Source organism: Mytilus trossulus, chromosome 10 (assembly GCF_036588685.1).
Source record: "Mytilus trossulus isolate FHL-02 chromosome 10, PNRI_Mtr1.1.1.hap1, whole genome shotgun sequence".
Lineage (NCBI taxonomy): Eukaryota > Metazoa > Mollusca > Bivalvia > Mytilida > Mytilidae > Mytilus > Mytilus trossulus.
Genome location: NC_086382.1, coordinates 25,305,286 through 25,320,191, shown reverse-complemented (window position 1 = coordinate 25,320,191; position 14,906 = coordinate 25,305,286). Strand labels below are relative to the sequence as shown.

The 14,906-nt window shown below is 31.7% G+C and overlaps 2 protein-coding genes across 2 annotated transcripts; both read left to right on the top strand.

Annotated features, from left to right (window-relative positions):
• The first annotated feature begins 3,646 nt into the window (after positions 1 to 3,646).
• LOC134686120 (uncharacterized) lies at positions 3,647 to 9,513 on the top strand. Its single transcript, XM_063545794.1, has 5 exons — positions 3,647 to 3,741; positions 4,922 to 5,151; positions 6,244 to 6,382; positions 7,564 to 7,730; positions 9,259 to 9,513. The coding sequence occupies exons 1-5, from the start codon at positions 3,680 to 3,682 to the stop codon at positions 9,501 to 9,503; spliced, it is 843 nt and encodes a 280-aa protein (XP_063401864.1). The 5' UTR covers positions 3,647 to 3,679; the 3' UTR covers positions 9,504 to 9,513.
• A 282-nt stretch (positions 9,514 to 9,795) lies between these two features.
• On the top strand, positions 9,796 to 13,795 carry LOC134686119 (uncharacterized). The gene is made up of 5 exons (XM_063545793.1): positions 9,796 to 9,959; positions 10,889 to 11,121; positions 11,938 to 12,076; positions 12,456 to 12,622; positions 13,485 to 13,795. Exons 1-5 carry the CDS (start codon positions 9,898 to 9,900, stop codon positions 13,727 to 13,729), a joined length of 846 nt encoding a protein of 281 aa, XP_063401863.1. The 5' UTR covers positions 9,796 to 9,897; the 3' UTR covers positions 13,730 to 13,795.
• Positions 13,796 to 14,906: the final 1,111 nt, after the last annotated feature.

Below are 14,906 nucleotides of genomic sequence, written 5' to 3'. Positions count from 1 at the left end.
GTGGAAAGGCTCCCTGTTGAAGACTGTATTGGTTTACTTTTATTAATTAAGACTTGGATGGGGAGTTGTCTCATTGGCACTCATTCCACATCTTCCTACTAGTATATCTATGACAGACCACAAACCAAAGACGTCCACTAAACTACAGGCACTTAAGTTTGTTCTCTTTCAATGTCAAAATGTACCTGTTAGATTAGTATCAGTATATGTTTTTGTTTATGAGCACTGAGCACTGTGATATCAAATAACAGACAGGAATAGAGAACTTATTCGGAATGGAATGAAATCTTTTTCAACAAATTGATTCACAAAGCAAACTGAGTCGAGAGTAGTAGGATGAGTCTTAAACATGACATCCCGTTGAAAATGTAAAAACAAGCTCCGGAACTACCAGTATTAAAGGCTGTTTTCAAATCTCATTACTGATTTGTATGTTGCCCCCTTGTCATTTTGTAAATTTGCCTTTTCTTTCTCTATATGAGTACAAGGTTTAGAATTCAAGTTATGATATTTGTTAGAACTCGTTAGAATTCTGCCAAAATTATCTTCCAGAATAAGATCATTTAAAGAAAGTTAGTGATATAATACAACAGTGCACCAATCACCAAGAAACATGTATCTAAGTAAAAGGAGATGTTGGGTTCATGTCTAAGAGAAACTACCAAAAAGACCCCCCTGTCTAAGAGAAACAACAACAAAAAACGAACCCAGAACTTTGCCTTTCCCCTCTTTATAAGAACAAGGTTTAGAATTCAAGTTATGATATTTGTTAGAATTCTGACACAATATTCTGCCAAAAATTATCTTCCAGAATAAGATCATTTAAAGAAAGTTATTGATGTAATAGAACAGTGCACCAATCACCAAGAAACATGTATCTAAGTAAAAGGAGATGTTGGGTTCATGTCTAAGAGAAACTACCAAAAAGACCCCCCTGTCTAAGAGAAACAACAAAAAAAACCGAACCCAGAACTTTGCCTTTCCCCTCTTTATAAGAACAAGGTTTAGAATTCAAGTTATGATATTTGTTAGAATTCTGACACAATATTCTGCCAAAAATTATCTTCCAGAATAAGATCATTTAAAGAAAGTTATTGATATAATAGAGCAGTGCACCAATCACCAAGAAACATGTATCTAAGTAAAAGGAGATCTTGGGTTCATGTCTAAGAGAAACCACAAAACTATCAAAAAGACCCCCCCCCCCAAAAAAAAAAAACAACAAAAAAAACCCAACCCCAATCAAAACAAACAAAACAGCTTTATATCACTTGAGCAAAAATTCCGAAACGAATTGTCAGAATTTATATTTTATAGAGATAGAGATGCACTGCCAAAGATAACATTTATTTTTTATTACAATAGTGCTCAAACTTCAATCTGGCTGTAAATGAGAAAGCAACTATACAACAAGACAAGCACACATGACACCAAAAGATCTTCCTTGATGTTCACTGACAAATTTCCATATTACAATATATCAAGCTTTTAAATTTGAAAAAGTGATGGGAATGAAAATTTACTCCTCAGAGACTAATATTGTTAAAATTTGTAAGACTATACATTTTTGAAGTAACCACTATAGACTCCTTGATTAGGACCAATACAGATTTAAGGCGATGTGGAATAATTGTCCGTGATAAAACCACAATTAATCTAAAATCAAAACAACTACAGTTGACCATACTGCTTCTGAGCAAAACCTCTACATTATTGAACATTTGCTATAATACGTCCTTGAATAACAAAAAAATCATCTGACACTTGAACAGGGAATGGATATATTGATAACATGAATAAGTAATAATGTAATAAGTTTAAAGATATTAGTAACATCCCTACTTTATAATAACTATAAAACTTCCTTTAAAAATAACTGAATGGCTTGATTTGATACTTGAACAGGGAATGAATATGTTGATAAGTTAACATGATATGTAAAATGTAAATAAAGTCATCATAGATACCAGGACTAAATTTAGTATACGCCAGACGCGCGTTTCGTCTACAAAAAACTCATCAGTGACGCTCGAATTCAAAAAAGTTAAAAAGGCCAAACAAAGTACAAAGTTGAAGAGCATTGAGGACCAAAGTTCCTAAAAGTTTTGCCAAATACAGCTTAGGTAATTAATCTATGCCTGAGGTAGAAAAGCCTTAGTATTTCGAAATATTCAAAAATTTGTAACGTAGGGATGTCTATGCAAATGTATGTTATATATTGAGAATAAACTCATCATAGATACCAGGATTAAAAAGTTATATTTACGCCAGACGCGCGTTTCGTCTACATGAGACTCATCAGTGACGCTCGAATAAAAAGATGTTTAAAAGACCTAATAATGTACGAAGTTGAAGAGCATTGAGGACCAAAAATTCCTAAAAGTTTTACCAATTACAGCTATAAATGTAATCTATTCCTGAGGTAGACAAGTCTTAGTTTTTCAAAAATTCAAAGTTTTGTTTAGTAACACTTAATTTATAATCATGAACATATCGATATTCCCATAAATATTAATATTACAGGAAGCAGACTGGGATACTAAATGTCGTTTTCTAAGATGTTCCTCTTTGCATTTGTTCATTTATGCATTTGTCTTTAACCTCGTTTGGCATACTTAAGCGGTTTTTGTCGAGAGAACTTTTCAATTTCAATATAACAACTATATTTGGAAATCATTGCAAGGTATTAAAACACGTCTGTTAGACGTATTACTAGACCTGGACAAGATTTCTTAAGTTGCTGATCAACATTTAGTTTTTATGAAAATATATACTTATCTTTGAATCAATAAGCACTATTGATCTTGAAATAATTGAAGAGGTGATCATGCTCGTATAATAGGGTTCATCTGACCTCTACATCATTTAAATAGATTATTGGCCAATGATATGTTTTGTGGGATTGATAACGTTATTTAGATACTACTATCGAGGTCAACTATATCTGAGTTTTAATAGTGAGTATGAGTTATGCCAATTAAAAGTCATTATCTGTCAAAATTTTTGTTTCCCGATTTTATTTGTTTTATAACATACAAAAACGTATATCAAAAATACAAAGTCTATATTAAACGATTAACAATCAATGGAGTCGATAATATGTATCAGCATTACTTCTAGATCACATCCACAGACTGCCAACGGTCATTTTATGAGTTATATGGTTTGCTAGTGACCCCCTTCGGACTCTTAGATAATTTTCAAGTTTGAGCTGCGTCGGATAGAAATCGACCTTATGCAAGTGTACATAAATATGTTCATATATTAGCTATATATAGGCTGTGATTGATTTTCCAAAATTCATATACGAAAAACAATGAAGTAAGAGACGAAGTTTGGTCCTTTATTGTAGCACTCGAATAACAATTTAACTTGAAAACAGCTAGTCACAGACTTTCTGTTGATTTTTTTTCAAAACCTTAATGGCAAATTAACGACAAAGTAAAGAAAGAAATACACACTCACACGCTGATCGTATTGTTATTTTGAATTACTTACTTACTTACTTACTTAGTCCTTGCTATGACTTATGTGCAATCCTGTTATATTAATTACTAAACATGACATTTGGTTCACTAAAGTGGGACATTAATATTCATATCTTTGTCTATATAGATAACCTATTATTCAATTTATTTAACAGACGATAGCTTGTTTCTACCTGATAGGATCATTGAGAATGTTCTACTTCATATCATTATTTTGCACTTTTCTGTGCTGCCTCCAAGTGTCCAATCAAGAGTGAGTTTTTAAGAAATTATAGTTATCTTCCTCTTTTGAATTAATAAGTTTAAAAACGCAGTATATACTGTTGGTTTTTCATGCGTCTGCCATTTAAAAGAGGGGCGAATGATACCAGAGGGACTTTCAAACTCTCTCTGTACTTATGTACTTATTTTCAATATACATGATATGAAAACAAATATTTTTATTCACTATCCTAAGTTAATTGTTGTCAATAACAATCGAAAACTTGCAGAAAATTTATCAAATAAAAACCATCACTTTACAAAAGATGAATGCTATTTCATCAGAATAATTCCCATAAAATTGAGCGAATGTGGAATGGATCGAATATATAAACTCGTCATAGATACCAGGACGACAATTTGTATTATCGCCAGACGCGCGTTTCGTCTACAAAAAACTCATCAGTGACGCTCCAATCCCAAAAAATTGAAAAGGCCAAAAAAGTACGCAGTTGAAGAGCTTTGAGGACCAAAATTCTCAAAGAGTTGCCAAATACAGCTTAGGTAATCTATGCATGAGGTAGAAAAGCCTTCGTATTTCAAAAAATTCTAAATTTTGTAAACAGTAAATTTATAACTATAACCATATCAATGATAATTCATGTCAGCACAAACAGTGCTGACAACTGGGCTTGTGATAACCTCAGAGACAACAACCCGACCAAAAAGTTAAAAAAAAACCCAGCCGAAGACACCAATGAATATTGAACACACCGAGAAAATCCCGCACCGGTGGAGGACTTCAGCTTGTCCATAAACACTTATGTGTTCTAGTTCAGTGAAAATGGACCCATTTGCAATCATACCACATCTGCTTTATTATTTAAAAAAATCCAAAATGTATCGATGAACTAAAATTGAAAGATACATAATACAAGATTGGCTAAGGCAGAGGCTCCTGACATTAGCCTGGCGCAAAAATGCGTTGGCGTTAAACATGTTTTTGGATATCTTAAGACTCACCCTATACCTCTAGCCAATGTAGATAAAACAAACACACAGTACTGTAACATGGACAGTAAAATGACAATGACACATACATTAACAAAGAACTATTAGTAGTTACTGACATGCCAGCTCATGAACTCAATTTAACTGTTTGAACTTCACAGATTGTCTTTATTTTATATAATAGTATATATATATATATGATTTGTTCTATTTTTTACCAGAAAAGTACCAATAAACACCTATGATTCTCTCGTGTCATATCTAACAAATGGATCACGAGTGTCATATTTTTTCAATACCACAACCTGCCAACCAATTTCATCTACTGCTTCTGCTGCTGACTTACCAATATTTGGAGGTGAAATTAAGTTCTTTTTGACTTCAAAGAGTCCAGAGGAGGATGCTGTACAGCTGATTTTCAACCACGAAGTAGTTGAATACGACAAAAAAGGTATAAAAATATATATATATATATATATATATATATATATATATTATGATGCTTAGATAACACACATGCATTTATCTTTTTAACAATACACATCAATATAATGTTATTGTTATTATAGCATCATTGTTTTGAAAACGAAGTCCTTTTATGAATAACAAGTACAAAGCACATTATTCAACGATGTACTATAACAAATGTCCATGTGAATTAGTGAAAGAAGGGTTTTTATTAACATGTTTCTGAATTAGAAATAGCCACCCAATAGTAATTTTTTGCGAGGCACCAGAAAAACTGCATCCTATACAGCAGTCCGATTAGAACTAAATGAACTCTCCTTTGAATATCTCGCATTCTCCATCTGATCTAAGAGGGCTGAATTCTTAAAATATAAATCCTTTTTTTAAAGAAATATTGATATGGTTAAAACTGTGGACTCCAATGTTACTTAATATATTCTTGGTATACATATATGCAAAGAGTATTTCACAAAACTGATATCTTATAGATAGAGTAAATGAGTGTAGGGACTTGGATGAAATAAAACGATTAAAAAAAAAATCAAAATATGTTTGATAATAGAAAAAAAAGTTATGATAAAAAAAGTAATCTGTTACTTTATGAAAATTTAAGACTTAACTTTGATAGGGAACTGTATCCAGCTTCCAGTGACCTTTCTATATGAAAATTCTATACGCAGTTGAGAATAAGTTACCATAACTTAGAAATAGAAAAAGTTGTTATTATAATATTCATAGAAAAGGATATAATATGTAAACTGTGCCACTTGCTGGGTGAGAAAAAAACTCTTTTTTTTTTTTTTTTTAAATTAACACAAAACTAAGGGATAATTCATTTTACATGTAAAAATGTTTACCTATTCATAGTTTTATGAATCTTACCCTAGAACAAAAAGTAAAAGAATCGCTAAACCCTTCCATCATGAAAATAATGGTTCCTTTATTTGAACTGAGGTCTTTCAATGAGTTCATTTCATTAAGAATTGTTACTTCTTTTCTATATTGTGTTTTTTCATTGTCACATTAACTATAATTATATGACAATAAAGATTATTATCTATTTACTATTGCCCAGGAGTATTAAACGTAGACCTGTATTCCATGTATATAATAGACGATACTTTACTCATGATGTATGGTAAACCAGGTTTCTTTGCTAACAACACTGACAACGTAAAGGGTGTTATCTGCAAATGGCCCATTGGTAATGGAAAGTAAGTTTTAATTTAAGTTTATTGTGTATATTTCGTAGATTAGTATGACGTCCATAATCACTGAACTAGTATATATTTTTGTTAAGTGGCCAGCTGAAGCACGTCTCCGAGTGTGGGAGTTTCTCGCTGCATTGAAGACCAATTGGTGGCCTTCCGCTTTTGTCTGCTCTTTGGTCAGGTTATTGTCTTTTTGACACATTCACCTTTTTCATTCTCAATTTTATTATATGTATACACTATGTTTGACGAGACCACTGAAAACTTGTTAAACGATTTATTACTTCTACAACGTGCTTTAACATCCCGTCGATTGTTCGTTATTTGCAAGTGCATTTACTAGTAAAACGGAATCTTGTTGTATATTCATATATTATCTCTTTGTTCGAAAATAGTACTGAATGCTTTTTATCTGTAAATGAACTCATCATAGATATCAGGATTGAAATTTCGTATATGCAGCAGACACGTGTTTCGTCTACAAAAGACTCATCAGTGACGCTCGAACAAAAAAAGTTAATAAGGCCAAATAAAGAACGAAGTTGAATAGCATTGAGGACCAACACTTCTAAAAGTTTTGCCAAATTCTGCTGAGGTGATCTATTCCTGAGCATCCAGTGGCATCGACCAAGTGGTTGTAAATAAACTCATTATAGATACCAGGATTGAAATTTGATATGTGCGCCAGACGCGAAAGCGGTCATTTAGTTTGTCATTACAACGTGTAAAGACCTTTGAAAGAGGGACGAAAGATACCAGAGGGACCTTCAAACTCATGAATCGAAAATAAAGTTACATTCCATGGCTAAGAATGAAAAAGACAAACATACAAACAGTAGAACACTTGACACAACATAAAAAACTAAATAATATGCAACACGAACCCAACCAAAAGTAGGGGTGATCTCAGGTGCTCCGGAAGGGTAAGCAGTTATGATCCACATTTGGCATCCGTCGTGTTGTTAATTTTATATCAAATCCGGTAAATAGTCTAATTCGGTAGGTCGCATATCATTCCACAACGGTCAACCAACAAAGGGTCATCATGATCTGAGTGTTTGGTTTTACTATACGTCCCTTTCCACCACGATATTATTGAACACGTTGTCATAGTACGTGCTTTATTGACTTGTCTGATGTCAGCAATATTAACTTACAGTAATAACCTATATTGTATTCTGTAGTTTTTGGGCTGATGAACCTGCTACCCTAAAACATCTCGGTTCGTATGATAATATCCGGAAGACTATGGTAGGTGGAGATCTTATTCGATTTGTTATTACAACCAGAGGTTGTAAATGTCCGACTGGAGAAGACTGCGGAGATGCTTATGTCGGAGGAGATATGAAGGGTAATCTGTTTTAGTACAAACGTCTTTCTTCAGTTCAACTCTATTGCAGATCTTTTTTTATGATGGCGTAAAAAAATAAATGTTTCAAACTGTTAAATATCTTGCCTACAGAAACATAATTAACTATAATGTTATATAAAAACAACTTCTTTGGATAATTAAACGTGATTTGATGTATAAAAAATGAAAAGGATTATTAAAGCAAACAAAGTTTTTGTTTCTTGGAATACATCTCAACCTGATGTAAGCGAACATATTGACTCTCTTCTTGGAAGGACACTAGCTGTCAAATTCATGTTCACTAATTAGATTCGAATTCTCATATTTCAATCATAAAAATCTTTAACGATTATCCAACTACTATAAGTTTGAAATAAACAGTAAAAAAGCAGGTAATCGATGATATATATAGAATTTCTTATGTATTTTAGTCCAGACCCCATCGAATTTACTATCGAGATGACATCTGAATACTGCCGATGGTCACTGAATCCGATATAAACAAAAACATAAACATAAATAGATTGCGAAATCGTGCAATTGAATTTGTAAAGGTCTGTTTGATTTCATGTTAAAGGTTTATAAACGTTTTTACCTGTTTAAGAATGATCTTTTTTTGTGAATCGAATCAACCAACGAAATGATTCACCTTTGTTTCACTTTAATGAGACATTCGTTTCCTTATAATGGATGGATATGACTTATGTTTGCATAACCAATTTCTAGGTAATTGAATAATTAAGGTCACATGATTAAGGATTCACAGAGGTCAAATTACTCACATACAAAAGAATAAATCATCAGCGATATTTAATTTCTTTGACACAGTTGAACCGAATTGGCTGCTAAAACGAATCATTATTTCATTATTCTACCTTTATGATTGAAACAGACGAAATCATATTATTTTTTTCTCGTAGCTAGTGTCCCTTTAAGTGATTAATAAATTTCAAAATCATCATTTCTAACAAATGTTCGTTATACATCTTTAGTCTAAAATTGTTATGATTTTCACGAAGCTTATTATATTGTGAGCCGGTACCACCCAATTAAAAAATGCAGAAAATAATATTTGATTATCAAATATGAATCAAGCTTAATCTACCATGGTAGTCAGTAAAACGGGAGATTATCAGTTCTGCATATTTAAAAAAAATATACAACAACTTTCCAATAAGAGAAAATCATACAGCAGAAATAGTTTCTGACTCAAATAAAAGAGATAATCCGAGAAGACCCAAAGGAAGAAAAAACACATGTAGGTTGACATGCTACTAAATATAACAACAAAACTAGTGTCGAGCTAGAACTCGTACCGGGTATAGAAAGGTTTGAACGATCTGCAATCCCTATGAATGACAAAATCGCTTCTCCGGTCAGATAAAAGTTGGCGTATGATTTCTTTGGGACTTGTCCTTTTAAAAGTAAACTGATTATTACATTCTAAAGATTACATCTTTAATTATGACACACTAAATAATTTAGATTTTACATGCCTTTTTTAAATATTTAATCATTTTTATTTTAGATTTCAAGATAACAAAAGAAGGGGCAATCAACTTTTCTAAATCTATGATATTATTTTTTCCTATTCCTACCAGTCCAATGTATTATCGAGAGGTGTTGGTCGGCACTGTTCAACCTAACAATACATTAAACTTTATGTTATCGTATGTGGATGCTACAACATGGGAGATAGAAAATGGTGTTACTATGGCATGTCAAATAGGAAGTACACCAGGACATGCAGATTTCTATTTCAGTAGTGATTAATAAAATATAATAAACCAGTAAACCAATTTAGATGTGAAACGGTCATTTAGATACAATCAATTCTTAAAAAAACAAACTTCTTTTGAATTGCATATAAGACTTCAACACTTTTTTCCTTCTTTTTTTTTTTTTATCTCTTTGTAAGTTTTTTTCGTATTCTGAATTGCTGTATGGTCATTTTAAGTTATCGTAGTCTAATGAATTAGTTGATTTTAAGTAAGTATGGAAATTATACATTTACAAAAATAAGAAGTAGTGTTGAAAATGTTACGTTGCGATGCTGTTGGTTCATCAAAAGTGGAACATTAATTTTAATATCTTTGTCCCTATATAGATAACATACTATTCAATTCAACAGTCTATACCTGGTCTCAATCCGATAAGGTCACTGAGAATGTTCTACTTCATATCATTATTTTGTACGTTGTTGTGCTGCCTTCAAGTGTCCAATCAAGCGTGAGTTTTTATGAAATTATAGTTATCTTCCTCTTTTGTATAAAGACTTTTAAAATACAGCATACCCTGTTGATTTTTTATGTGTGTGTCACATAAAAAAGGAGTGCAAAAAATACAAGATGGACTTTAAAACTCCTAAATCGAAAATAAACTGACAACGACATGATATTTTTTTTATCCAAATGATCTTATTAATTTAACGTTACCATTCGACAGACGAGAGATATGTATGCCTTCATTTCCACTATAAAAAAAATAAAAAACAGAATACGAGAAAACAAATGATGAAAAGTACACACCAAAAAAAACCCGAACAACTGTTTAGCACATTACATACACATATTTTAGGGGGTGGCTTTGCTTTCTCGTTATCTTTACATCCTTTGCAGGGAGGACGTGGATTGTACTACCCGTAATTTGTTTTTAATTAATGTATTTATTTTGTATTTATTTTCAATAGACCTGATAGAAAAAAAACACTGTATTTTTTCGCTTTCCTTCAAAAAGTTATTTGTTTTCAATAAAAATCGAATATATATGTATATCTGAAAAATTATCAAATTTAAAACTATGCCCGTGCAAAAGATGAATGGTCAATGTTATTTCATCAGAATAGTTTCCATAAAACAGAGAATGGGAAAATGGGCCAAAGAGACAACCCGACCAGAGAGTAAAAAACCCCAACCGAAGGCAACCATTTAGTGTTTAACACAACAAGAAAATACCGCACCGGTTGCAGTCTTCAGCTTGCCCATGAACAAACATGTGTACTAGTTTAATGAAAATGGACTCATTTGCAATTAAACCGCATCAAAGGACTACAAGCAGCTACAGACATGATGCCAGCTCTAGTCTTCAATTAAACTGATTGAAAGATTATGTCTTCATTATATACTACAATTTAAATGAATCGTTATATTTTATACTAGAAAAATACCAATACATACCTACGATTCCCTCGTGTCATATCTGACAAATGGATCACGTGTGTCATATTTTTTCAATACGACAACCTGCAAACCAATTTCATCTACTGCTGCTGCTGCTGCTGACTTACCAATATTTGGTGGCGAAATCAACTTCTTTTTGGCCTCAAAAAGTTCAGAGAGTGCTGCTGTCCAGCTGATTTTCAATCACGAAGTAGTTGAATTCGACACAAAAGGTTTGTTAAAAGTAAGACAACAAAAATACCGAACTTAAAGGAATTTCAAAACGGGAAGTCCCTGATCAAATTGCATATTCAAAAGTTCAAACACATCATACGAATGGACAACAACTGTCATTGTCATTTTCCGGACTTGGTACAGGCAAGTTCTAACTTAGAAAATGGTGGATTAACATGGTTTTTAGCTAGCTAAATCCCTCACTTGTATTACTGTCGCAAAAAAATCATTATTTTGAAAACATTGTATGAACAAAACAAACAGACATAATACGTAAAAATGTCAACAGTAGGGGTAGTGCAGTAAACATTGTGTTTAAATCTTTTTAATAATCTTGAAATACAGATATATTAATAATGATGACTAGAAAACACATAATTATGTATTTTCTTTTAACTGTTAAAAATTGCACATCATTTTCATATTACTGTTAAAGAAATTTTAATCGTATCGTAAGAAATGATTTCGAGATTGATTGGTCTTTATATATAACAAATACAATAAATTTTCTTCAACGATATGTAAATACCTCCGTGTGAATCATCATATAAATAACAACACCACAACATCGTTCTAAACCATAGCAGAGTTTATATTAATATCGTTTTAACATGTTTTCGATATAGGAATTTATTTAATCTGCAACTAGACGACACATAGCCACCTATCCTCATCTTATTATTCAGTACCAAGTGAACTAATTATTACTAACATTATTATCTTTTTTTTTGCTTTAACTTTAAATATTGTAATATTATTATTATTATTTTAATCAGTATTATTATTATCATAATTTGCTACAACTATATTCATAGGAGCATTAAAAGTAGACCTGTATTCTATGTATATAATGGAAGATACTTTACGTATGATGTATGGCAAACCAGGTTTCTTTGCCAACAACACTGACAAAATAAAGGGAGTTATCTGCAAATGGCCCATTGGTAATGGAAAGTAAGTTGATATTAATACACCCTTGTTTGACATTACCATTGAAAATTCGTTATTCGATGTTTTTACTTATATAATCAGATTAAAAATCCTGTTTCGATTTCGTTATCTGTTATTTCCCCCTAGTAACGGAATTTTAGTTAATATTCACACTCTTTGTTAAAAAAAAAGTACTAGGGGTTTGATATCTTTAAGTGGCCATTTTATCATTATAATGTGTTTAAAAATACCTTTGAAGGATCATCACGATTTGAATGTTTGGTTTTACTATAAGTCCTTATCAATCATGGAATGATTGAACATGTTGTTATTGTCCGTCCTTAATTGACTTGTCTGATGTCAGCATTTATAACCTGCAATGATAGCGCAGTGTATTTTGTAGTTTTTGGGCACATAAACCTGCTTTCCCAAAACATCTCAGTTCGTACAATGATATCCGTCAGACTGTGGTAGGTGGAGATCTTATTCGATTTGTTATTACAACCGGAGGTTGTAAATGTCCGTCAGGAGAAGACTGTGGAGATGATTATGTCGGAGGAGATATGAAGGGTAATATGTTTTAGTACAAACGTCTTTCTTGAGATCAAGACAATTGTAGATCTTATTTATGGTGGTTTAAAAAATATCCCGAGGATTAATACTGCTTAATCTCCATTCTCCTGAATAATAATTACGTATTGTAACATAATAAAAACATCCTTTGGATAATAATACTTTCCTGCTATTTTGTATAGAAGTATAGAACTATTTTTTGATGCAGAAACAAGATGAAAATATTAGATTGATTACAAGAATCAATTTCAAACAATTCTAACAAATGGTCAAAATCTGATTATTCGGATCAGATATCCGGTTTCGAATTCTTATGATTTTCACAAAACTTTATTTTTTGAGAGCTTGGATAATCAAGTAACCACTTGTGGGCAATATTTTTAAATGATCAAATATGACAATAGCGTAAACTGCAAAAAATATCATCCGTTCTGAATAAAAAGTCAAAGACTACATCATTCAATTAAAAGCAAATCATTCAGTGGAACTGGTTCGTCTTTTAAATGAAAAAAAAGAAGGGTTCATGTCAATCCAAAATTAACCAAACTCGTGGGGGTTCACATACTGCTACTACACAAAACAATAGACAAACGTTGAGTGCGAATTCGTCCTGATTCATAAATATTTTAAATGAAATTAACAAAAACTATGTACGATATGCAATCGAAACAAAACTCAAAGAATGAAAACATATTCAGGATTAAAACACTTTTCACTTACTATTTAATTGCGTATGTCTTCTTGGGAGTTTGTATAATAACATTCTATATATTATTTCTCTGCTTATGACACACATTTAATAATTTGGATTTCGCATGCATTTTTTAATTACTCAATCAATATTTATATTTTGTCTTAGATTTCAAGATAACAAAAGAAGGCACTATCAGCTTCTCCAAATATATGACATTGTATTTTCCTATTTCGACGAGTCCAATGTATTATCGAGTGGTCTTTGTCGGCAATGTTCAACCCAACAATACATTAACATTTCTGCTGTCGTATGTGGATGCCACAACATGGAAAATAGAATATGATGTAACTATGGCATGTCAAATAGGAAATACACCAGGACATGCAGATTTCTATTTCAGTAGTGATTAAAAAGATATATTAAACCAGTAAACCAATTTAGATGTGAAACGGTCATTTAGATACAATCAATTCTTAAAAGCCAGATTTGTTTTTAATTAATTTTCAGACTTCAACACTATGTTTTTTTAACACTTTGTAAGTTAGTTTCGTTTTCTGTATGGTCATTTTAAGTGATCGTTTTCTAATCAATTATTTGATTTTAAGTAAGCCCGAAAATTATACATAAACAAAAATAAAATGTTGTGTTGACAATGGCAGGTTGCGATGCTGTTGTCATTGTTTAGCTGAAAATATCATGCATGTGAATTACTAATGAAACATGTGCCTCTTAAATATCTTACACATACAACGATTCACATTTATTCATCAAAACTCATAACAATTCAATATTATTCGTATTTCAAACCAGTACAAATGTACTGTCTACTGAGTTGGTATTTCCTTATAACAAATCAACAGATACGAGGCTGACATAGTTGATCAGTCACATATTAAAACATCTGTTAAAGAGCTGATAAAACAAAAAAGACAAATCATGACAACATGGACATTGATGAAAACAGAAAGAAAAAAATAATGTAGAAGATAACACTTTTATTAAGAAGTAGAATTCAATCAAAACACTAAGATTTTACAACACAAATACTTTGATATATAAGTAGTATGCTATATTAGGGGTAAATAAATGTGTTGACCTCACATGCCATATAGCAGTACAGGTAGGTTGGCCTAATTATTTTTAATGATATATAAATATTGTTCGCTATTAAACAATATTTTTAATTTATTTAAAGTGTATTCTGTATATGAATAAAGCTGTGAATTATTTTTCTCACGTTCTGACGTTAATAAGTTATCATTTTTCACAGTGGTACAACAATGTAGATCATCAAACCATTGTCCTACTTAAGTATACCTTTAAAATGAATACACTTTGGCCTAATACTCTGTTAGGAAGAATTTATTGTCATACTGTTGATTTATAAAACTGCATCTGATTTGTCTGACGTCTGGCGCACTGAATGATAATTCTGGTACTTTTGATAACTATTGTTTCGGGATAACTATCAAATACCTTAACAATTGCTAAAATAATGCAACATAAGTTCTTTAAAGTATGTAAACGAGGGGCGAAAGATACCAGAGGAACAGTCAAACTCATAAATTGAAAATAATATGACAACGC

Coding starts and splice junctions, on each gene's coding strand:
- LOC134686120 (XM_063545794.1), top strand. CDS start 3,680: ATGTTCTACTTCATATCATTATTTTGCACTTTTCTGTGCTGCCTCCAA. Junction 3,742..4,921: donor CTCCAAGTGTCCAATCAAGA/GTGAGTTTTTAA, acceptor ATTTTTTACCAG/AAAAGTACCAATAAACACCT. Junction 5,152..6,243: donor AGTTGAATACGACAAAAAAG/GTATAAAAATAT, acceptor ACTATTGCCCAG/GAGTATTAAACGTAGACCTG.
- LOC134686119 (XM_063545793.1), top strand. CDS start 9,898: ATGTTCTACTTCATATCATTATTTTGTACGTTGTTGTGCTGCCTTCAA. Junction 12,077..12,455: donor TGGCCCATTGGTAATGGAAA/GTAAGTTGATAT, acceptor TGTATTTTGTAG/TTTTTGGGCACATAAACCTG. Junction 12,623..13,484: donor TGTCGGAGGAGATATGAAGG/GTAATATGTTTT, acceptor ATTTTGTCTTAG/ATTTCAAGATAACAAAAGAA.